A 24,897-nucleotide genomic window follows, 5' to 3' on the forward strand; every position below is an offset into this window, starting at 1 on the left:
CAAATCAGAAGGCTATGCATAACCCTCCAAACCCTTCCCTTTCCTTCCCTTCCCTTCCCTTCCACCCATTTTACCCAAACACAGTTTTTTAGTCACCCTCCATCACCTTCCCTTCCCTTTCCTCCCATTTCTACTCTACCAAACTGAGCCTAAATGTGAAAAGTTAGCAAGGGAATAAAAAATTACCATCGTATAAAATTTGATCAATAGATTTGTTGGAAAGAAACTGTTAGAGATGTCGGGTCAAATCTCTAAGACGGTAAAAATAATAAACCCTAAATGCTCAACTCTTATGTAATTTACCCTAACCCCAAACCATAAAAAGGTCATAAATCGCTCCATACTTTGCGGTACATAAATTTCTAAAACCAATCTAAACTCTCAGATAAGCTTATACACAAGGTATTCAACAAGCAATTTCAATATGTTATTAGTACAATATTACATGCCCCCAGAGAAAAAAAAAAAAATTCTAACACATTGACTAAAAAACAAACTTCAAAGTTTGTTTAAGGTGTCAGGAGTTGGCTGCCTTCCTTGACGAGCACAAACACACTACCTGCATCTCCCCTTGAGATCCGAAGATCGTTGTCAAGGTATGTGATCAGTAACCACGATTCTGCATTGCTGTTGGAGATTGAGAACTTAAGTGGTGGTTGGCTCGATATGGTCTTTGCAACAGAAGAAGCTGTGTCTTGGACAGTAGTGATTAAGCCTTTGAAGGGTGCTAGGTCAATCTTTTGCCCAATAAATTCCAAATTCTCTGGTAAGACAACGGAGTCCGTTAACTGAGGAGTTCCGATGATGCCTTCTTCAAACTTGATCTGAATCAACCAAAAAAGTAAATGAAAAAAAAATTTAACATTGAAAACAAAATCACTAAAGTGAGGCAATGTAATCAAGAAGTGATCCATAAGACAAATCTAAGCAACATTTTTGTATGATCAACGATAAAAGAATACAAGATCAGGGATAGAACAAACCTGCACTCGCTTGGGATTTTGTATTTCAAATTTCGCATTGGTAATGATTGAAGTAGTAGCATACGGCCCAGCAATGAGGACAGAATTCTGGACTCTGAAATTCTCCGTGTCAAAGGTTTGTGATATCTCCTCCACCTTCACCGGTGGCAGTGCTCCGCTAGACAACAAAGAGGACAATCCTACAAACGATATGTAACTGTAGTGCCACATAAAATTTGTCAATCTCTTCAAGATCTTTGTAAAAGAACAACTAGCTTGGACTAGTCTACTTAAAGTTTCTAACTTTTTACATCAAAACACTCTCGTGATCGAAGTACCTTGAATAAGGTCATTTTTAACTCAAAACTATCATTTTCACTCAAAATTTCTGACTTTATACATTAAAACACTCTGGTGACTTCAAATGTACCTTAAATAAGGTCATTTTTAATTCAAAACTGCCATTTTCACTCAAAGTTTCTAACTTGACTTCAACGGTACCTCATGCAGGTATGTTCTTCCATCTTAGCCCTATTTCCCAAGCAGTTGAAACCCTTGATATCAGTTATCTTAAGGCAACACTAATGGGTGAAATATATGAATAGTTACTTATCATCTATGACCAGACTTTCATAACACCGAAAAGAGAACAATTCAGAATCACCATAGCTAGAAAATAATACTGACTAACAAAATAAAAATGCAAAGTAACACAGACAATTACTGTAGAATTCAAATTGTATCTTTGTTAATTATCTACATGAAATATTTGTACTTTGGATATCAAAATTTCTTATTGGATAACAATGATTTGACCACTCATCCTGTAAATTCTAAACTGATTTTAAGAAATAATAATGAAGACTCAAAATTGGCTGAGTCCTGTTTCAAACCACCTTAATCTCTTATGCCATTTCTAGACTTCCTTATTTTTTTATTTTATCATTTATAGTGTTATGGCTCTTCTATAGCTATGTAGAATGTGGATTGGAGGGCAATAATTTGACCATGCATAATCAGATCCAATAATAACAATCCAAGATTAAACATTATAGCAAGAAAAATTAATTAATTTGCAGTTATAACACATTTAATCTAGATAGATAGATAAGTATCATAAAGATGGTCCTGCCAAATTAGTACCATCCAGAATGCACATGCAAATTATGTAATGAATTGCTATTTCAAGTTTTCATAAAGATGGTCCTTGTCTGGGCTATTTTTCATTAACAAACAAAAAATACTATTGCTATTATTGTACAGAGTGAATATACAACACACTATGTATCTATCAATCACAAATATTGCTAGCTGCCAAATATCTCAAGATGCCAGCTAAATGATTTGTAAATTGTATTCCCTCCGTTCCAATTTAAGTGTCGTCGTTAAGAAATGTGACTCACAATGTCAGACAAATGTGATAGTGTGGTCATATCATAGCATTTCTCAATAACGACATTTAAATTAGGACGGAGGGAGTAATGCATTATTCATCAGAACAACTAGCTAGGGCTGTTCTACTCAAAGGATGAACACAACCCAAATTTACTTTTTTGAAGTGTGGGATGGAAGTAGTAATGCATTATTCATCAGATAATAAATTGTAATGTATTATTCCTCAGACAAATGTGGTAGTGTGGTCATATCATGACACTAATAATTGAAGCAGAAGTACAACGGTATAAATTAGTAGGGTCCAACACAGAACTACTACTACAATTCACATTGATTAATGGCATGATATGACCACACTACCACATCTATATGAATAGTTACTTATCATCTATGACCAGACTTTCATAACGCCGAAAAGAGAATAATTCAGAATCACCATAGCTAGAAAATAATACTGACTAACAAAATAAAAATGCAAAGTAACACAGACAATTACTGTAGAATTCAAATTGTATCTTTGTTATTATCTACATGAAATATTTGTACTTTGGATATCAAATTTTCTTATTGGATAACGATGATTTGACCCTCATCCTGTAAATTCTAAACTGATTTTAAGAAATAATAATGAAGACTCAAAATTGGCTGAGTCCTGTTTCAAACCACCTTAATCTCTTATGCCATTTCTAGACTTCTTTATTTATTTTTTATTTTATCATTTATAGTGTTATGACTCTTCTAAAGCTATGTAGAATGTGGATTGGAGGGCAATAATTTGACCATGCATAATCAGATCCAATAATAACAATCCAAGATTAAACATTATAGCAAGAAAAATTAATTAATTTGTAGTTATAACACATTTAATCTAGATAGATACATAAGTATCATAAAGATGGTCCTGACCAAATTAGACCATTCAGAATGCACATGCAAATTATGTAATGAATTGCTATTTCCAGTTTTCATAAAGATGATTATTATACAGAGTGAATATACAACACACTATGTATATCTGATGGTCCTGGGCTATTTTTCATTAACAAACAAAAAATAGTATTGCTATTATTGTACAACACACTATGTATCTGATGGTCCTTGTCTGGGCTATTTTTCATTAACAAGCAAAAAATACTATTGCTATTATTCTACAGAGTGAATATACAACACACTATGAATCTATCAATCACAAATATTGCTAGCTGCCAAATATCTCAAGATGCCATTCAGAAAAAAAAAATCTCAAGATGCGAGCTAAATGATTTGTAAATTGTGATGCATTATTTGTCATACAAATGTGGTAGTGTGGTAATATCATGCCATTAATAATTGAAGCAGAAGTACAACGGTACAAATTTGTAGGGTCCAACAAAAAACTACTACAATTCATCATGATTAATGGCATGATATGACCACACTACCACATTTGTCTGATAAATAATACATTACAATTTATTATCTGATGAATAATGCATTACTATTTTCATCCCACACTTTAAAAAGTAAATTTATGTTGTATTCATTCTTTAGTACTTCTACGTGAATTTTCTACAATTTAAGAATTTAAGGAATAGGATACTTCCATCATACGAATTTTAGTGAAATACTAACTTGGTTATGTAAGTTTGGTTGAAAATTTATACTTTACTTGCTTATCTTATAAAGTGGTTGTTATGTGATTGAAACGGTACCCACTATTTTGATTTTTACGATAAGTTTGCTCCACTGTAGTCAAGGCCGGAGCTAACATAGGCCTAGGGGGCACGTTGCACAAGTTAAATTCTCCTTATTCAACCAAACTCTTTGTATCTGTGCTATTTTTCATTAACAAACAAAAAATACTATTGCTATTATTGTACAAGTGAATATACAACACACTATGTATTTATCAATCACAAATATTGCTAGCTGCCAAATATCTCAAGATGCCATTCAAAAAAAGAAAAAAATATCAAGATGCGAGCTAAATGATTTGTAAATTGTGATGCATTACTCATCAGACAAATGTGGTAGTGCGGTCATATCATGTCATTAATCATGATAAATTGTAGTAGTAATTTTTTGTTGAATCCTACTAATTTATACCATTGTACTTCTGCTTCAATTATTAGTGTCATGATATGACCATACTTCCACATTTGTGTGATGAATAAAACATTACAATTTATTATCTGATGAATAATGCATTACTACTTCCATACCACACTTAAAAAAGTAAATTTGAGTTGTATTCATCCTTTAGTACTTCTACTTGAATTTTCTACTATTTAAGAATTTAAGGAATAGGATACTTCCATCATACAAATTTTAGTGAAATACTAACTTGGTTACGTAAGTTTGATTGAAAATTTAAACAATTTTCCTTATTCAACCAAACTTTTTTTTTTTTTTTTTTCCCTCTCTTTCTTAAAATTCTTTTATGATATATGTAGTATTTTAAAATCTCTCTCTCTCTCTTTCTCTCTCTCTCTCGTTTCCTGTTAGAGTTAAATTTTCCATATTCAACCAAGCTTTTTTTTTTATTATTCCAAAAATTTATTAAAATTCTTCTTTTATGATATATGTAGTATTTTAAAATCTCTCTCTCTCTCTCTCGTTTCCTTTCAGAGTTAAATTTTCCATATTCAACCAAGCTTTTTTTTTATTATTCCAAAAATCTCTCATTTTCTACTGCTTTTCTAAATTTTTTTATTTGCTACTTCTTAAAATTCTTCTTCTTTTGCAATTATGATAACTCTTTTTTCTTTTCTTTTCTTTTTTTTTTTCAGGTTTTTTTTTTTTTTTTTTCTTTTTTTGGTTTTAACACAGGCCTTCAAACTGAAATCGTGATTTTGTCACGGGTTGGAAACCAAAAACAGCCGGGTAGGAGACCCCACAATGGAAGCAGCTCTGTAAAGTAGGCTAGCCCTATTAGCTTATTGAGCAAAGTCCAAAACAAGTTTAACAAATTGACGAGCTTCAATATGTGATCAAAATTCTAAAGGTACATTCCACCCTTCCCTGAGACCACTTCTATGATATCTATAATTGGAGTCAGAAATGACACAGCACGAATAATTTTGAAAGAACATTGTTGCTATACACACAGATCAATAGTATAAATCATCATTAATTCAAAATAATAATTAGGGGAAAAAAAAAAAAAAAAAAACTTATGAACTTGAATCAAAATATTTGAAATAATGAAGAAAGTGAAGAGTGAACTTACACAAGAATCCATTTGCCGTTGAGGAGAGTCAAAGCTTGGGTTGGTGCCGGAGTCGGATTCTTGACCTCCAGCTCCATAAACAGCTCGACAATCTCCCCCCTCTTCTCCCTTGTTGCTCTCAGTCCACGATCAGTGTCGTACAACGAAGACACCAACTGTTTCTTCAACTTATCCAGCTCCTCCTCCTCCTCCTCCTCCTCGTCCTCCCCCTCCTCCTCGGCCACCGCCATTTCCGCCTCCTCCTCCGGTGTCGATTCATCTTCTTCATTCACAACCTTCACTCTAAAAACCGGTCTGGCTTTCTTGTGTTCTCTGATGGAAACCTTCAACCTCTGTCTCGACTTTATGGTCGTAAAACCAATCAAATTCGCCGGAAAGAGAGAGGTTTTGGAGCTGAATTGAGGCATCATTGAAATGGGTTTGTATAGAAAATGATTGAAAAGAGACAGTCCTGCCATATCTGAGAGCTTTGATAGAGAGAGAAAAAACAGAGTAAACAAATGAGTCAAACGATTCGTAGACATAGAGAGAGTGAGAACAGATTAGTTCCTTTTTTTTGGAATGACATGAAAAGGCTATTTCATCCCCGCTAGGGTAGTTCTGGCTCGGCCGTTATTCTCTTAAGTGGTGGGGGTACTTTAGAACTTAGATACAGTATTTATTATCAGCCGACTGGATAAACCGACCAGACAACTCAATGAAATCGGCTCGAATGCTCGATGCCATTAATCTGCCATGGAAAGGCTTTCACTTAGTCGGCCTCATAGGTCGATCTTTCTGGTCCTGCCCACGAACAAAAATCATTATCTTATTGGAAAATTTCTTTCACCCAGCACTTCAGCAGAAATACTGGGCCTTAGGCCTATAACACAATTCATTATCCGCATGTTATTTTCGTAGTAGTTGGGTTGAGATACTCTGCCAAATAATCATTTTTTTATCTTTTTTTTTTTAAAAAAATAATTTTGAAAATAAATAGTTACATATCTTGGGATGCATTAAAGTAGATTTCTAATAAGACCCACTTTAAGGCATCTGATTGTAATAATTAAGTATGTCAGAGTATTAAGGAGTAACATTAACATTTTTTTTTTTTTTAGATATTTATGTTACTCATTCATTGTCATATCATGTAAGTTGTATGGTCGGATAAAATTTATGCGTCCTCAATTGTATTATTTTTCTTTTGAGACCATAATACACTTTCTCTGAACTTGATATGACCATTAATGAGTAACATAAATATTTAAGAAAGTATTGAATTTTCAAATACCTTTATACCACTTTAGGAGAAAAATGAGACAACTAGACACATCTTTTTAGTGGTAATAATATTAAATATTCAAATATTTAGGTTTTGAAATTTCTACCTTCATGTGCACAAAGATTTGTTTATTGGACTCATGCTTTTCAGACATTTACTAAATTAATTGCATAGAAGAGAACAATATTAAATAAACCCTAAACAGTTGACCTAAGCGGTTGGTCAAGTAGGAAAAGACTTGGACTAATGCCTCACGAAGTATTAGGTGTTCGGATCGATTTCTGCTAGATACAAACAATTCCTTCGAGTGGATGTGTGAGAATACCAACTAGTAAAAAAAAAAAAAAAAAAAAAAAATCCCAATTAAAGAAAAGCTTAGCTAATTGACAACTTAATAGTGGATATTACTTTCCAGTGACCATATTCAAATTGTTTTATGAGTCAAACTTTCTTTAACACTAACAAGTCTGGCATGCTTTAGTTTTCAGAGTCACACCCTAGTATGTGAAATCAACATTTTTGCCAATTTTTTCAATTTTGAAGACAATCTTTTACTCATTGAATTGAACCTGAAATACTTTCTTTAGTTGTTTTTCAGATAGTCTCTTAAAACAGGTCAACTGGCCAATACGTAGATGATAGCTAGAGTTGTGTGGATTTAAAGTAATACTGAATGTGATAATATAATAATCACTCTAAAAATTTATAACCATACAATACAAGTTATCAACTTAACACAGCAAATTAATCATGCTTATTTCCATATATGTACTTACAAATTTAGAGAGAGCAAAGCATTAACAACTCGAAGATCTAACAATGGACAATAAAAAATAATTTTAAAAGGTAGAGGCCTTTTGAAGATACACTCATCTAAGGTCCCATATTTGGCAGTTCAAACAAGGGAATGGGTGGTTAGAGTTGCAGAAGGGTATGTAGAAATGGTGGAACTCCTGGCTTGAGATTTGATGGTTCGGGAATTTATACTAAACCGGGGAAAGGCCTGACCTATTTTCTCAATTGAGTACTTGAAGGTCCTCATGAGTGACATGTAGAGAGGCAAGTATGACAGAGCAAAGATGTTGACCGGGAGGAAAGCAACCGAGTATAAGGCGATTCTTGTCCAATATTCCTTATTACGTATCGTTAGGATAACTGTTGCTCCAAAAGCCAACATCATCATTGAAATAGAGAAAATCAGGAATGTAACTCCTAGCAACAGTTTTTGAGGAAGAGACTGTTTGAAGTCCTTTAATCGAAAAGCGGATGTGAGGATGGAGAGAAATGTAACCACCGACGTCAAAGAGAATGTAAGGGAGAGCACATCAGTAATGGTGAATATCACGAAGAGAGGTTGGTTGAGAAGAATGGGATAACCAGTACTTTGGTTTGGGCCTCCTGGTACTGTGTAGGCCGCAGCAAAGGCGACTGTGGCAATCAGCACGGAAACAATGGAGCAATTTTCTGCAGTGCGCTTTAGCCATTCTATGGCATCTTTACGACTTCTATCCATATTAGTGGCAAATAGTTCTTCAGCAGTTTGCCCCTGAGAGTTGCAGTGGTTGGTGTAATAAGTTGCGGAGATTTTTTGCACACGCTGCACGCAATAAAATCACATAAATTTAGATTTTTGTTTTAGTTTCAGCAGTGGTTTAATTTCTGAACTCTTCTCTGTTAGCTCCTTCACAATTATATTAAAACCACGCACAGTGCTTCAAGCTATTGGATCATAGTCCCTAGCATTAAGGGATAAAGACAAAGCCACAACAGCCTTTGATCCACTGGCTTGAAGCCTCCATAATGGACATGCATGCTTATATGCTAGGAAATAGTGTGTGTGTGTGTGTGTGAGTGGATACTGGATGCTTATATGGAACGTAAAGGATCGCGCGCGCACCTCAAACAAGAGCAAATCCTCTTGCAATAGCAAAGCAGGACTTTGCGTGTCCTCAGTAGCACGATCTGTTTCCTTCATCCCAACCATATGCAGTACGGAATTCCCATTCTTGTCGGTCCTACCCATGAGTCTCATCATCGGAATTTCCATTTTCTGTACAAGATCGAAAATATGCATTTGGCGATACTGGATGGCAACATGCAAGATGCTACGCCCTTCATCATCCCTATGCTCGACTGCTTGAGGATATCTATTGAGTATCTCTTCAACAATCTCTATAATGCCTACCTTAGTTGCCAAAAATAATGGAGTTCCAGCAGTCTCTTTAGTGCTCATTGCATGACTTGTTTTGTCAATTTGTACTTCCTCTACTCCTTGGCTTTTGGTAGCGGCAGAGGATCCTCCATATTTGTGGGTCTTCAACTGAGTCCGGCGAAATGCAGATACAGATGTGGCCTCCCATGAAGTATCTTTTTCTATCAAGAACTTGGCAAGTCTCAAAGCAGCCTCGTGCTTCTTTTTTTGCTTCCTAATTGTTTCCCATAAGGGCACTCGATAACATGATTCAACTTAATTTTCAAGAAACGGAAGTCGGTCAAATTTAATTGTATAGATATTAAAGATTGATTTGGTAGAATTACAAGAACTATATGTTTGGCTATCTTGAACATTAAAAATCATTGTGACACAAACGCTATCAAAAAAAACTTTTCCAATAAACTAAAATAATTATCATATTATGATGACGATTCATGAGATCAAAAAATATGAAATAACAAATAGGCGAGGATGAAAGGGTTGCAAATAGAATATAAGGGAAAATTGGTGGTAATTTTGCTAAACAACCCTTTACCTTCTTCTGTCACAGGAGTATCTTCAGTTACGACACCTGCAAACACCAATTTTTTGTAATATTGAGAATGTAGCTTATCAGAGAGAAAAAGGAATAGAGAGAACAATTCAGAACAAACATAATTCAAATATATAGTGTTCCTAGATTGTGACAAGATGAAGTCATAGATGAGTTCTATAAAGTGTGGTGTAATAACTTGACAAGGGTCCAAAATAACCTTTTGAACCAAAAGGGGTACTCGAAAAGCCACTTCTTTGTCTATAAATACCCCCGTAGACCATTTACAAATTACAATTTCAGAATCAGATTTCTTCTTCCTTCTCTCTACATGCTCTTGTCTTCTAAATCCTTGGCTCCATATTAATTGGTTCAAATTTAGTTCTATCTTATCATTCACTTTAATCGGAGTCAGGTCAATGAGAGAGTACAACATAGTGTTTGGTTCGCCTATTCAATTGGTTTGAAGTGTTGCCACCAATTGAAGAAAAAAATTTGTATCCCGAGTGACAAGCGCCTTTGGGATCGTTGGCGTAAATTGTCTAATGACATACTGACATAAAATCAAATTATTGCCTCGATCTACAAGTTTTTTTATAAGTTGTTTTATTTATGCAATATTATTTGCCTATTAAAAGTTAATTAATTATTCTAGCGAGCATATTAGGTTTTAAAATTAATTATTCTAATTTATTTAATTAGTATAATCCTGTTTTATCTTGAATAGTAACATATAAGGCATATATTTTCTAGCAATTATTGCTCTATTTGAAGATGAAGGGAAAGAGAGAGAAAGGTACCAAGTTTAGATTGCTTTCACGATCACTTGGTCTATGCAGGCAAGCAAATGAAGCTCAATATGAAAAGAAAAAATTATATATAGCTCAAAGTCCATGGACATTAAGTTAGAAGAAGAAAAAAAACACACAAGCGTAAATTAAAGTTCGAAGGAAAAATCATACAAGTGTAGATGAGTCGCTTGAGGGAATTGTGTTTACCCCCGCTTCTGAATGCTGATGGATTGCATGCAAGAAGTTGCAAAGCAGTCATCCCATATCCATCTCGTTCATCAACTAAATATTGGTACTTCCTCGCAATCAAAAGGGCCAAACCTGTTTCATTTATATTTCATATATAGCAAAAGATTGAATAAAAGCAGACCCAACAAATAAAAATAAATAAAAAAATAATCTAACAATTAAAGTTGAAGTAAACCTTAATGCTAGTTTTCCACATGACATTCCACGATATATAATATGGTGGTAAGTGTGAAAATTTTATAAGTCTATGCTAACTATTTAGATATATAACAAGAACGGCTCATTAGATAATACTATTAATCACCATGAAATCATTCAATGAACAATATTTCATGTAAGCTATGTTCTGCTCATGGGTACTCACCAAAAGACTCGGTGAGAACAGATATATGAAGTGTAGTTGTTTTATCGTCTCTTTGATGAATGGCATTTCGGGTTTCTTCTCTGCCATCAATTTGAAAGATTTTGTTGACTTCGCCATCTAAAAACTTGAAGCTCTCAGTTTGGCCTTCCCGGGCCGCACGAAACAGAGCTGTGTCTCCACGCTTGGTGCGCATAGCTAGCAACTTCGGCGATTTACGCAACATTTCCCTAGCAGCCGGGACATTTCTATCAGAACTGGCTGCCTCGTGGAGTATAGTCCTTCCACTATCATTTTGAAGGGTCATTTTGTCAAGATGACTTTCAGGCACCAATTTGAGTAATCTGAGTACTAAGTCCGTCTGTTCGGAGTAAATAGCCATGTGAAGGACCGTGTCATTGCGTATGGTTAATATGTACAACGGCCCCTCTGGAATTCCTTGACAAAGTTGGATCACCTTGTCCCCTTCTCTTTGCAACAGAGCATTGTACAGCTCCTTATTACGGGTATGTTTTTCAATTGGATTCATGTATGTGCGTGCGTGTGAGAGAGAGAGCTTCAAAAGGAACAAGGCGTATATGAAGTGCGCGTGCATGCATATAAATAGACAGGCACTTGGGTTCAACATGTTAAAGCTATTAGTTTCCAAAATGGTATCGACTTTTCTTATCAAGGTAAGTTATTCTTTGTTCGACACTTGAGTAAATTCTACTTTGCTTGGATGTGCATTAGTCGGGCATTTCTTATGGATAATGCTTTGCTGAAAGTGCATAAACTGGTATCTACTTTGCTTAATCAAATGACAAAGTGAAAGATAAGCTTGAATTATTAAAGATAAACCAAAGGGTTATTGGCCTAGCGGTATCAGTCTCTTACTTCCCGAAGGGAGATCAGAGGTTCAAGTCTCAAAAGAGACGTGTATGTGAGTACCAACCAGGAAAAATAAACAAAAAAAAAAATTGCCAAAGATAAAAGGGTTGTGATTAAGGATGGCAAAACGCCACATCCAGTGAAGAAGACATTGAGTGAGCCAGACATATCATGTCATGCCCGTAGAATGAAAATGCACCATATCAAATTGTTGATGAGAACATTTTTATAAGTGAAATAAATTTCATCTATGTGCAAGTGGAATATTGTGCACGTGTATCCCTAAATATAAGATATTAATGAGACTGAACTAAACTTACATTTTTAGGAGCATCATTATCACTTTTCAGTCCTAATTAGACGAAGTTACTGAATAACCATTCTCCATATGCACCTTAAGAATCTAAAAAATCTAAGTGACTTCTTATACTTGATTAGTAATTCTTTCTAGTAATAAACTTTTTACCAAAGGGCCAAAACCAGACAAACCAGTAGCAATGGTTTTAAATTATACTTGGATAATCTTTTGGCCACTTAGAGGCACAGAACAAGAAGAAGGTTGTAGCTTAAAATTCCAATTAGTCAATGGCTTTCCTTGTAACGTTGCAAAAAACTGTTAGCTGATGAAATAAAAAAGAAAAAACTGGTATGCACATGTAATAAAACAAGAGTTACGTGGTAAGTGCATGAACTTTGAATAAAATTAGCACCATAGACATTCTCATCTTATTTCAATTTCTTCTTTAAATGAACCAACCTCCAAGTGTTTTGACCCTTTGTTACAAAAATAACTAAATCTGATGCATCCATTATTGTATAGTACCAAAGCCAATGCAATAGACATTACAAAATTAGCATCTACCCAAAGTGTCAAAAAATTTAGTAAATCAAAGTGGAACAATAACAAGAATGCTATCTAATTAATAAATAAATAAATTGTACCTCAATCAATTATGTAGGAGGTTTAGGCGTACACAATTCAACCTCATTCTTCCCAATCCCATCGAACACCTTAGCTTGAAAGATTTTAGACTGGCCATCAACAGCATTCTTGGCCTCAAAAATAATATAATAAATAAAACCAGCAACAACATGTGAATTTGCCTTCAGAACCTTCACAAACTCGTAATTTTCATTCTATATCCGATTTTACAATTGAAAATAAAAGTTAGCAAAAGAAATCTTTTATATAATGAAAACATGGAAATGAATATTAAATTTCAAAAAAAAAAAAAAAAAAAAAACAAAACAATACATACATGTTCCTTATTGTACTGGTAGTTACTGCCAATCTAAGAGCTTGTTGACATCCTTTGGTAGGCTTTTGCACTCGTAGAGCCTGGGAATTGGGGTTAATATATTAAACCGCATACAGAAGATGATATAAGATACAGTTCGAAAAAAAAAAGATGATATAAGGGGAAATTCTTCAACATCACAGATTAACCAAATACTTATATAAGTATTATACAAACGGGCACATATATATATATATAAAACTACTGGAAAACAATAATTTTGATTATCATTGTTTATTATCCACTGATGTCACATTGAATGATATTGTAGGTAAAAAAAAAAAAAAAAAACAGATTGTTTTTTTATAGCATTTCTCTCTCTATACATAGATATAATATAAAAGTATTTAGAGTATTGTAGAAGGACACTTACCTAGTTGGCCATTTCCCCGTTGATCGTCAGATCTTCATCGTCTGAATCAAATCTCACTTATCGTCTGAATATCTGAAGCCTATTCACGGATGAATTAATTTAAAAAAGAGAATAAAAACCCTAAGCTCTCAAACATTAAAATGTATGATTTCTAATCTATGATTATATAATTTCGAATTATGAGTATTTACAATCAATTCAATTTTCTTTATAAAAGTTTTTAATATAGTTCTCTAAATAGAACCTTTTTTACCCGTTTTGAAAAACATTTAATTTATATATATATATATATATATATATTTAAAATAGATGAATTATTATAACCGTTAAAATAAAAAAAATAAGAAAACAATTTCAAAGAAATTATTAAACAATATGTTTCCCACTTTACTCGTATTGGATGTTTGATCCGTCCACCACCGTGTATTTTTTGAAAGGTTAAAAGAACAAAATTAATTTCATAGCAAGAAATTAATTTTGGACAAAGTTTATAATTGCAATTTTTTTTTTCTTATTTAAGAAGGGTATTTTTGGAATATTGAGAGGTTAAAATTAAAGTAATTTTTTTTTTTAGTTAATTAAATTTTTATAAATATTTTATGACAATTAAATAATAAAAAAAATTTACATTCAAACAAATGAGTCTAAAAACAAATAGAGGATCAAATTTTTGATAACATATTTCTTTCTGAGCAATGCTTGGGTCCTGCCCTATCAGGACAAGTTTTGTCCTCCACCCTATAAAAACTTGACACCTGTCCAAAATATAAAAAATGAATCATACTGAATCAAATTGGGTTATTCGGGTCTACCCATTAGACAAACCCATTTTATCTCCTTCAGTTCTTCCTCTCTTCTTCTCTCCAAGCACTGCAGCAACCCACACCATCATCCGAAGCCGAGCCATCCACTGGTAAGCTCACCGCCGATCGGCTCAATCACGGCCAAGCCCTCGATCTCAAAACCCTCTGCCTGATCTCTCTCGTCTCCACCTCGATTCACCGCCGCAGACTCTCAGCTCCGGAGCCTTCGTTGCCGACCGATATATATCGGCCGCCGTTGAAGGAACCATCAGAAAACCCCATAGTCTCTGGGATCCGGCTCCACCTTGGCCGGATTCGAGGGATTCAGAGCTTGTGCGACCGTCGCGATCTGTCACCATTGCCAACGGCGATCTGTTCTCTTGCACCCTTGCTGCTTCAACTCTCTGCTCAGTCGTCGACCCGCCATCCAGTCACCGAATCTGTCTCAACCGCCATCTCCATCTTCGCCGACTCTAGTGACCATCACAGTCGGCCGAACCAGTGATCTCCGCCGGATCCTTCGCCGCTGCCGGATCTGTTACACTGTCTCCGTCTTCAACGGCGACATCCCTGCCGTCGCCAAACCCAGCAGTCGGAGTCACCAGAGGGATCATCTTCACGCCGCTGATTGACTTTATCGCCGACCCACATCGTCGGCCTCCACTTCATCCCGATCCGATCTCAGCCGGGGATCCTCTCAGAATCCGGGGATCTTGTCGCCGGTGCCGGTAACTCTAGCCCCTATATCGTCTGGGCCGTCATCTGACCCACATGCCTTCTCTCTCTTGAATGATTTGAGCCCTGAAGGAGAGAGAAATGGGTTTCTGTGATGGATTTTAATCCGGGTATCTAATGGGTAACCAATTTGATCCATTTTTTTTGACAGGTGTCAAGTTTTTATTGAGCCACATTAGGGTGGAGGACAAAACTTGTCCTGATAGGGCAAGACCCAAGCATTGCTCTTTCTTTAAACTTGGCTGCTTATTTACCCATGCGTACAATCAACTACACAAACTATTAAGCCTGATCAACAATAATAACCTATTAAGCCATGTTGCAATTAATTTGTATATTCTCAAATCAGAGAGACTACAAAATGTTATTATATATACTCTTTTGCTACTGTAATTCTAAATCAATCTAGCATTTTCCCAAATTACCAATTAATTGCGCATTAAAGATATCATATTTTAGAAATCACTATAAAAAAAAATAATAAAAAAAAAACTTCTTGCGGTAAAGATGACTTTCAATATTTGTACATAACTTATATTTCTATTTTTATTAATGTAAAAGACAAGTTTGAACATCTTTAATTCTAGCAGAACTTGAAGCCCATATATGCAAATGTATAAAAATAATAATAATAATAACAATAATTAATATATATATGTATATATATATTGAATTCTGTTAACAGATTCTAGCATTTTGCAAAATGCATACTGAAATTTTGATGTTTCTTAAGAATGGTCTCTAATCAGGAAAAGTTTCTGAAGCTTTTTCTGTAAAACCAATTGCTTTCCTGCTTTTGAAGTATAAAAATAATATAAAAATTAAATCTCCTTTTTTCAATATCAAACAAGTCATTTATTATCCATCTTTCATCGTGTCTTTGTTTCATGTTTTGTTTGTCTTTTTCATAACTTTACAAAGGCTCCTTTATGAAACATTGTTTGTTTCAATTTTTTAAAAAAAATTCTCAAAAAAACTTTTTTGAAAACATAGAACTGTTTTTTAAGTGAATTTTTAGAAAATTGCAACCAAACAAATATTTGTACCCTCTTTAAATTTTCAATGTTCCAAAAATAGAAAATTGTCTATGGGTCAATATGACCCTTGGACATAATGGTTGGTAGATGGGTAGATATAATCATATTATATGTACGCTACTTTTTGCTCTTAAAAGTAGACAGCTTTAAGTGAAACAAATAATGGAAACAGAGGGTGTGTGTTTTTTTTTTTTTTTCTTTTCCCCGGTTACCTTGTTTAAGGAGGAGGAGTAGATTTAGACCTACATAAATGAACCTGGTGGTCCTGCTCAGTTCCCGATAAAACCTTAACTCGAAATACTACAGTCTGGTCATCAACATCATTTTTGTTCTCAACATCATTTACCACTATGGTTCGCCTAGTGGTAAAATCATTTGGACTTGAGTGCGTACTAACACTGGAGTCTAGGGATGAACAAATAATCCGTTAATTCATCTATTCGGTTCGGATTAATCCGATTCGTGTGGTTCGGTTCGGTTTTCAAATCTCATGGTCTGGTGATGGTTTAGAAAATTTTCAATCCGGTATTCACGGTTCGGTTAACGGATTGACCCCTGAAAAAACCGATCCGAACCGCTAACCGATCCGAACCGAACTGTTGCCAATCCGAACCGTTAGTCAATCCGATCCGAACCGTGAATAATATATTATATATATATATATATATATACACACACAATATTGGATATAAGTATACTTATTACCGTATTTCTTTTTTCTTTTTTTTTTTTAATTCATTATTCTAACCCTAGCTCCCAAATAAGTCGTTACTCTCATCTGGCATCGTATTAGTCATCACAGTCGTGCCTCCCTCGCTTCTTCTCTCCACCCTCTTCTTTCTTCACCCTCTTCTCTAGACTCTAGTTATCTTCATCTCTGTTACAATCTTCAATCTTCACCTGTGTTTTTGTTCACTCTTCGCCTCATAATCTCTCGCCTCTCAATCCATCACCTCTCAATCCATTGTTCACCAGATTCGAAGCAACGGCGACCTCTTCGAGTGGATCTACCACTTCTCTGGTGAGTTCACAAATTTTTTGTATGGATCTTCTTATTCTCCTCTTCTCTGAACATTTTTTGTAAATAACATCAATATTTTCTGTTAATCACCATAACACATTGATGGATCTTCTTATTCTGGGACGACGCCACCGACGGCGATCCCGTGGCTGAACTGTAACTGTGTGGCTTTGGGCTGCACTGTGTACACCATCACGGAGGGTTCTCGTATTTGTTTGGTGAACGCCGCCGATCTCTCAGGTCTCTGGAGTGCGATTCAGGCCAGTGCTAGTAGACCTTCAATTTATTTTCCTTTGTCAAGATAGGGAATCCATTGCCCTAACCCTTCCCAAAGTGTAAAGTTAAAATTTTTCATTGGAAAATAGACCCATATGAAATTCTATCTTGGATTATGGAAGTGTTTTGCTTTTTCTGAAATTTTGATTATTTGTGTTTTTTTTTGTTTTTTCATTTAGGGTTTCCTTGCTGCCATGGACTCTTATTGATTTTGTACACGTATTTTTTTTATAAAAAAATGAACAAGATTGACACAGTCCAATCCGCATAGACCGAACCAATTCAATCCGTTACTTCACGGATCGGTTTGGTTCGGATTGAAGACTACCACGGATCGGTTCGGTTTCAATTTTTGCCAATCCGTGGAGACCGGTTCGGCTTGATCTTTATTCCCAAATCGAACCGATCCGAACCGTGATCAGGCCTACCGGAGTCTGAGATTTAATTTTTACTAGGAACTTACGATAGTTTGGGGTTAGACCTCCGCTGCCTGCTCAGCGAATTACTCGTCCTGGGGTGGGGAGGCCGCCTTTCTGGGGTCCTTGGAGATTAGTCAGGTAAAACAAAAACTTTGGCGTTTGCCTTCACAAACTTGAAACCTATACTTACAAGAGATTTTATATATTTTTTAAAAATAATAATAAAAATAAAATAGGCACATCCTGTACAATATTCTTCAAAAACAAAAAGTAAAATAAATACGTACATGTTCCTCATTGTAGTGCTTAATTGCTAAATCTGAGAGCTTGTTGACAACCTCTTGTACGCTGATGTTAGTGGAGATTATACTTTGAAATATTAGTTATATAAAAGTTTAGAAATACAAGTCCAATAAAATGTACTAAAATTTCATAATTTTTATTTTTTTAAAAAAAAAACCCTTCTTAAGTTTTTTCTTTATTTATTTATTTTTAACGGTCTTTCTAATTAAAATTCAAACCCACACTCAATACACTGAATACGATTCATCCAAATATCAAAAGTCCGTTCTACCATTCAAATACATTACGTCCACGAGAACAACACCATTAGAGAAGCCATTTCTTCCTCCCTCTTTTTTTCCTCTCCGTCTTCCTAAGTTTTATTAAATTATTATAAAAATATATTAGTTGTTGTTAAACAAGTAGCAGCACAAAAGGACTCGTGAGTAATTTATTTTTACAGTGGTTTATCTTCACAAGGACTAAAAATTATTTTTTATTTTATTTTTGAAGTTAAAGCAATTATGCACACACTCTTACCTTCACTTATGCTCGAACTCCGACCTCTCCTTTGAAGAAGAAGAAGTACTCTTACCTCCACTAAGGCTCGAACTGCGACCTCGAAGAAGAATTAATACTGCTGGCCAATTGGTCATTTGGTAACTAAAATTGTTCATAAAATTGATGTCTCCTTTTCGCATAAAAAAGATATTCACGTTTACAAAAAGAATTAGTGAATGGTTAACATAAGTAAATTTTGCATATTAGGCTCATTGATAAATTCAAAATTCCATCTCTTTTTTAAAATGTAATAGCTCTTTTAAAATAAAAAATAAAAATTTATTAGTGATTCACAGTAATAAAAATCTACTATATACTTCAGCTATCATAAATCTGCGTAGAGGAATAGTTAGTTTATCAATTTATAATCATAAAGAATGTACATGTGACATAATTCTAATGTATTAAAAAGATAAAAGTTTTTTTTTTTTTAATTAAAAAACATTACCTTTGATATGTTTTTCTTCATTATGCAGTTCTTTGTATCCATTTCTATACACTCATATATATTTAACATATATATGCGTATAATGCATTTACTACCTACATGTGATAATGGTACTTATTTGCAAATGACTTCTTTCATTTTAATTTCATTTTAATTTTAATTTTATTTTTATTTTTTTACCTGGAATCATTTGACAATTTTATATTAATATAAATTTATTCTTTAAACAAAAACTTGTTTATAACCCATTTGAAAGTCTGGTAGACACTAAAGTCCAAGAAGTGTGGATAGGTTACAGGGAAACCAATTTGACGACTATTATTAATTCTATTACAAAGAAAAGCCAAGCAACTTAAAAGGTAGGATAATAATATAATATTTAATATTTAATATTTTAATTGAATATTCAATGACCAACTAGTAACTTGAGGAGTGCACCGCTACACGCGGATCATCAATTCTCTTTTCTTGTGATTTGGGTTTTGTTTGTGTGTTTTTTCATTTTAGCAAAAAGAAAGAAATTTGACATATATTTCAATAAGGAGAAGATTCACCATATATATATATATATATATATATATATATTTATTGTTTAAAATAAGAATTAGATGATGCCATAAAGAGTACAACAAACTACGTGAAATTCTTTAATCTTATGTCCTATTTTTGCATTGTTGAAAACTCCAAATAACAAAAATTGAAATAAAAACTAAATAAAAACACTTAACTAAGGATGTGTTCGGTTCAAGAGCGAATCCATAAATTGTCAATGGAGTGAGATAATATTTCTTTGATAATAATAATAATTTTTTTTTTTTTTTTTTTTTTTTTTTTTTTTTTTTTTTTTTTTGTGTTTGGGTGGACTCTGGATCCACTCTGGATCCGCTAGTGGTTCGGTTGTATAAAATTGAAATTTTAAAATTAAAATTGGTGGAATTTGAGAAAAAACAGCTAAGAAAATTAAATCAATTTTTTTTTTTCAAATTCCAATTTCAATACTCAAATTCCATAAAACCGAACACACCCTAAAGTTCTTTCTTTTCTTCGTTTGGGAAACCGAAAGATCCTAAAATTGATAATTTTTATATATTTTTTAGTTTGGAAAATCGCATAAAAAATTACATACCTGTTGTTTCTAGAGATAAAAGCTGCCTACAACTTTGATGTACTTACGATTTATTATTATTATTATTATTTTTAAATGGTTTTCAGATTAGGAAAAGAACCAACGTTTACATATAGAAACAAGTTTCATTACTACAATGATTCAAACTATATATATATATATATATATATATATATATAGTGTAAATATAATTCTATGAAGTAATAGTTTAGGTTTACTAAAAATTTGAAATCTCATCTCCCAAAATGCGTTCAATTTGTAGTTTAGAAAATTAACATGGTGTAGTTTGAAAATTTAGTAATAGTTTATCTATTTTAAATTTAAAAAATAAAAAGCCATTTCCTAATTTAACAATCAACTATCGGTTGAAAAAGTAATATAAATATAAAATATAAGAACCATTGGATAAGAAATTTTTGAAGGTGAAAGTAACTCTATCAAAATCTATTTGTCCAAAAGAACTACAATAAAGAATTTAGCATCAACTCAGAAAATTTTCAATTGTAAAATCGTGACACCTTTACAAAGTAGCATTGAAGCATAGAGCAATACGCGGTAATAGTAATGTCAACTTACACAGGACACATGGCTATTCCAACGGGCCGATTAATCCACTAAATCAGTATAAGGACAAATAAAAATCTCATAAAATCAACAAGTAACCAAATTAGTTTCGTGAAAGGGAGGTTTGGCTCCAATTCTCGAGAATTAGGTAATGAATAGGCAGAAATCAAGTTCAATCATATTGTATAAATATCCTGATAGAAAGAGCTAAAATATTCAAAGAAAAAGAGCGAAAATGATAGGTGAAAACAATGATAAAAAGAATACTTGATTTAGGAACTTTTGTTCTGTTAATTTGTCACTTATAACAGATTAAGCAATAATATTAACTGCTCTCTAAATAAGGATAAGCTCAAAAAAACACTACTGAAATATGCATACAGTGCATATTGCACTCTTCCTGTGCAAAAAACACATTTGTGCAAATAGATCCTCCTTACACATTTAGGATAAAATTGGACTAAAATGCCCTAGTGACACATTTTATAAAATATATAAAAAAAATTATATGATGTAAAATGACTAAAAAGTACCCACAACCCATCTTCTTCAACTCCAATACAGTGAGGAGAAAAAAATTGCCGGACCGGCACATCAAAACCCACCGGCGAAGCTTCACCATCATCTACGTACGAAGCACTTTCAGTTCGGATTGGATTTGACAACCATGGATGATGAAGTGTTGAACCAAATAATCAATTTTCTCTTTTTCATATGATGAAAAAGGAGATTGAAATAGATATAGGGCATTACCATTGTTGAACGCTGCTTGATCGGTAAACTGTTGGGGTCGCGTAATATCAATATTTGAGTTTTGTGAAAGGTCTTGAGAACACTATTAGGTTGCGCCAAAGATATGCGGATTCAAAAGTGAGTCCACCACACTTTCAAAAGTGCGCCAGCACCGTCGCCGTAGCCGCCAGTACCTTCGGCGGCGCGTCACGACGGTGGCGGTCACTTCACAGCGATCTGCAATCATCCTCTTCGCTGCTCTCTGCCGCCTCCTCCATATATGTATATATATACATGATCGTATGTATGTATGTGAAAATTAGGGCTTGTGGTTTGTAGAAAGAGAAAATATGGGGTTGGTGGCTATGGTGGTGGCAAATAGAGAGACAAATAGTGGCTGTGGTGGTGAAAGTTACGGTGGTGGTGTGGAGGATGAAGATAGAAAACGGCCGTGACACGAATTTTGACGACGGCGTCAGACTCATTTCCTCGCCGGTAAATTCATAGCTTACGTCAATCATCTTTGTAACTCTATTGGACGGTGAGATCATCCCCATCTTTGCAACCCAAATTCATTTCTTCCCCGTATATGTATATATATACATGACCGTATCCGTATGTATGTCTGTGAAAATAGGGCTTGTGGTTTGTAGAAAGAGAAAATATGGGGTATCCTATCATCACCGCGCCACCTCCTCCGGGAACTACGCCGCCATGCTGTAAGCCAAACCAGCCACTACCTGGGCCAGAACTGTCACTGCCGCCGCCAGTACCTTCGGCGGCCCCAGAACTCGGCGACATTGTTCCACCATATTCCTTGTAGCCGTTGATCTCCATCATGCTTGCCAGCGTTGCTCGTCGAAAATTGTTAATGAACCATTACAGTAGCCTTCTGTGAAGAAAGGTGCAAGGAGAAAAAGGATGTTTGGTTGCAGGTATTTCCTTATCCTAAACTAGTTTGAGATTGAACCCGTTCAAAGTTTGGTATGGACATTTTTGAAAGACTAAAAGGATAAAATTGGCATTATAGTACTAATTTATATCAAATTTTTTATTGAGTGGTATTTTTGCACAATGTGAAAAGAATGAGGGTATTTTTTGCACACTTTTTTAAATAGGGGATAAATGTGCTACGAAAAGTATACTTCAGTGGTGTTTTTTGCACTTAACCCCTCTAAATAAATAAGAATAATATCCTCACTTTATAATTATAGTGTTATGATCTAATTCTATCGAATTGAAAGAATACTTGATTTAGTAACTATTATTCTTTTAATTTGTCATTAATTATAATTGAGGTGAAAACCATGAAATGACTATAATAAACACTTTCTTAAGAGAAATAAAATATAATAAAAAATCTGGTGACCTTAAAGTAACTAAGCCATGAATCAATAAAAGTCGCGACTCGAAAATTTAAGTTTATTAGGTGTCTAAATGAGACTAACACCTAATTTACTTATACTCATTTTACTTTCTATCTAGATTGATGTGAGACAACATTCCTTCCGTAACACATTAACATTTGGGTTGTCGTCAAATCCAAAACTTTTAAGCAAAGATTTTTGAGTTTGTGTGTATTTGATTTAAGTTCATGGTTTGCCAATGCAGCATAAGGTGGCATTTTACCTCAATTATAATTTATAAGAATAATAATTTTTTAAATCATCTATTCTTTCAATTAACGTTAAAATTAGTTTCTAAGGCTGCAATACTGACTCCCAATACGCAATTCCAACTTACAATATAAAACGATTAAACGATTATTAAAAATTTAAAATCGTTGTATCGCGACTTTGCTAACACTCATAGCCCACCAAATTCACCAATCATGGTGAACCCCACAAGGGGTGTGAGTACTCACAATGTCACGAAAAGTTTAATGCATATTCCTCCAATCAAAGATATATGTTTTATTTATTTATTTATTATTATTATTTTTTATCTCGATAAACCTGAGAAGTCAAAATATAATGACTTTACCATGACAGATCCTCCTGTTATTTGGACGAATTGGTAGGCCTAATGTGATGCAAAGAAAAAAATAAAAAATAAAAATCTTAAGATGTCTAATTTCCACAATTAAGATTATATGAATACCCCACATTAAAATGAAATGGATGCAAAATTGTTAACGGCACAATCATAATTATATACATTAAAATAAATTTATCAAATATATTTATATTATTATTAGTATTAAATGTGTAAAGTGTTTCAGTATTTCAGTATTTATTTATTAATATAAAAAAATATTTATTAGTTGATATAAAACTCTAAAAATTAACTAATAAAATTCAAATTACCTATTCTTATTAATAAAATTACTTAATAAAATTCAAATAACAAATTACCTAATAAATCTATATTATTATTAAAAAAGCTTCTATAAATTAAAATTACAAATTCCCTAATAAATCTATACTATAATTAAAAGAGTTTATATAAAACTGTAACACAAAATCTATATCTAAATCTATACTATTATTATAGAGGATAATGACATTTATCTGGCGGCTCAGTTATGATTTTGTCCTTATAAGGAGGACACGTGTCATCAGCCTATAAATAGAGGCATCGAGGAAGGAGGAATGAGGAAGGGTACAGAAATTGAGAATTCTAGAAATCCAAGAACTTAGAAATTCAGAGACTCATAATTTCAGAATAAAATACAGAAGTACATTCATCCCAACACCCAAGCCTTGAAGAAGAAGAGCAATAAGCACAACAACAATCTAAAATCATACCGTTCTTCCTCAAATTCAACTTTAACAAAGAGTAAACACATCTAAAATCGTGTTGTTCGAGATCAAGATTCGTCAGCACATGGATCCAACCAACAAAGGATCAGAGGATTGTACCCAATTTTTATAAATTAATAAATTAATTATTATTTGCTTCATATGCAAAGAATACATATTGTACTCAATTTTCACAATTTTTATAAATTAATAAACTAATTATGATTTGCTTCGAAAAAAAGAGAGTTAATGCATAACAAAATATTAAATAAATTAATTGGTGCATAAAATAATAAATCAATTGGTGCATAAATAATTAATTCACCACATATTATGCTCATACTTTTTCTTTTTTTTTCTAAGTAATAGTTAACAACATTAATATAGTGCTATTGATAATTCAATTTCAAATATGTTAACACAAATCAATTACCAATTAAAATTAAATAGGTAAAATAATTAAATAGGTAAAATAAAATAATTTCTCTAAAACGCCTAACACAAATTACCTTTTATTGTGATTTTTTAATAAAAGTAAACCTAATGAGACAGATAAATTTAAAAGAAAAAAAAAATCCTATTTTATTTTCAACCAAACACATTAGACAAGGATATATTTAAAGAGTTTTTATAA

At 33.5% G+C, this 24,897-nt stretch overlaps 2 protein-coding genes across 2 annotated transcripts; both read right to left on the reverse strand.

Moving 5' to 3' along the window:
* Positions 1 to 386: 386 nt before the first annotated feature.
* Positions 387 to 6,060, reverse strand: LOC132309380 (plastid-lipid-associated protein, chloroplastic-like). Its single transcript, XM_059807719.1, has 3 exons — positions 5,566 to 6,060; positions 984 to 1,179; positions 387 to 824 (listed from the first exon to the last, which is right to left on the reverse strand). The coding sequence occupies exons 1-3, from the start codon at positions 6,021 to 6,023 to the stop codon at positions 510 to 512; spliced, it is 969 nt and encodes a 322-aa protein (XP_059663702.1). The 5' UTR covers positions 6,024 to 6,060; the 3' UTR covers positions 387 to 509.
* A 1,510-nt stretch (positions 6,061 to 7,570) lies between these two features.
* On the reverse strand, positions 7,571 to 12,476 carry LOC132308791 (ankyrin repeat-containing protein At5g02620-like). The gene is made up of 5 exons (XM_059807011.1): positions 10,981 to 12,476; positions 10,539 to 10,688; positions 9,580 to 9,615; positions 8,727 to 9,295; positions 7,571 to 8,426 (listed from the first exon to the last, which is right to left on the reverse strand). Exons 1-5 carry the CDS (start codon positions 11,603 to 11,605, stop codon positions 7,725 to 7,727), a joined length of 2,082 nt encoding a protein of 693 aa, XP_059662994.1. The 5' UTR covers positions 11,606 to 12,476; the 3' UTR covers positions 7,571 to 7,724.
* Positions 12,477 to 24,897: the final 12,421 nt, after the last annotated feature.

This window comes from Cornus florida, unplaced genomic scaffold, assembly GCF_030987335.1.
Source record: "Cornus florida cultivar Cherokee Brave unplaced genomic scaffold, ASM3098733v1 CherokeeBrave_3.0.0_Hap2_Chr01, whole genome shotgun sequence".
In the NCBI taxonomy this organism is placed as follows: domain Eukaryota; kingdom Viridiplantae; phylum Streptophyta; class Magnoliopsida; order Cornales; family Cornaceae; genus Cornus; species Cornus florida.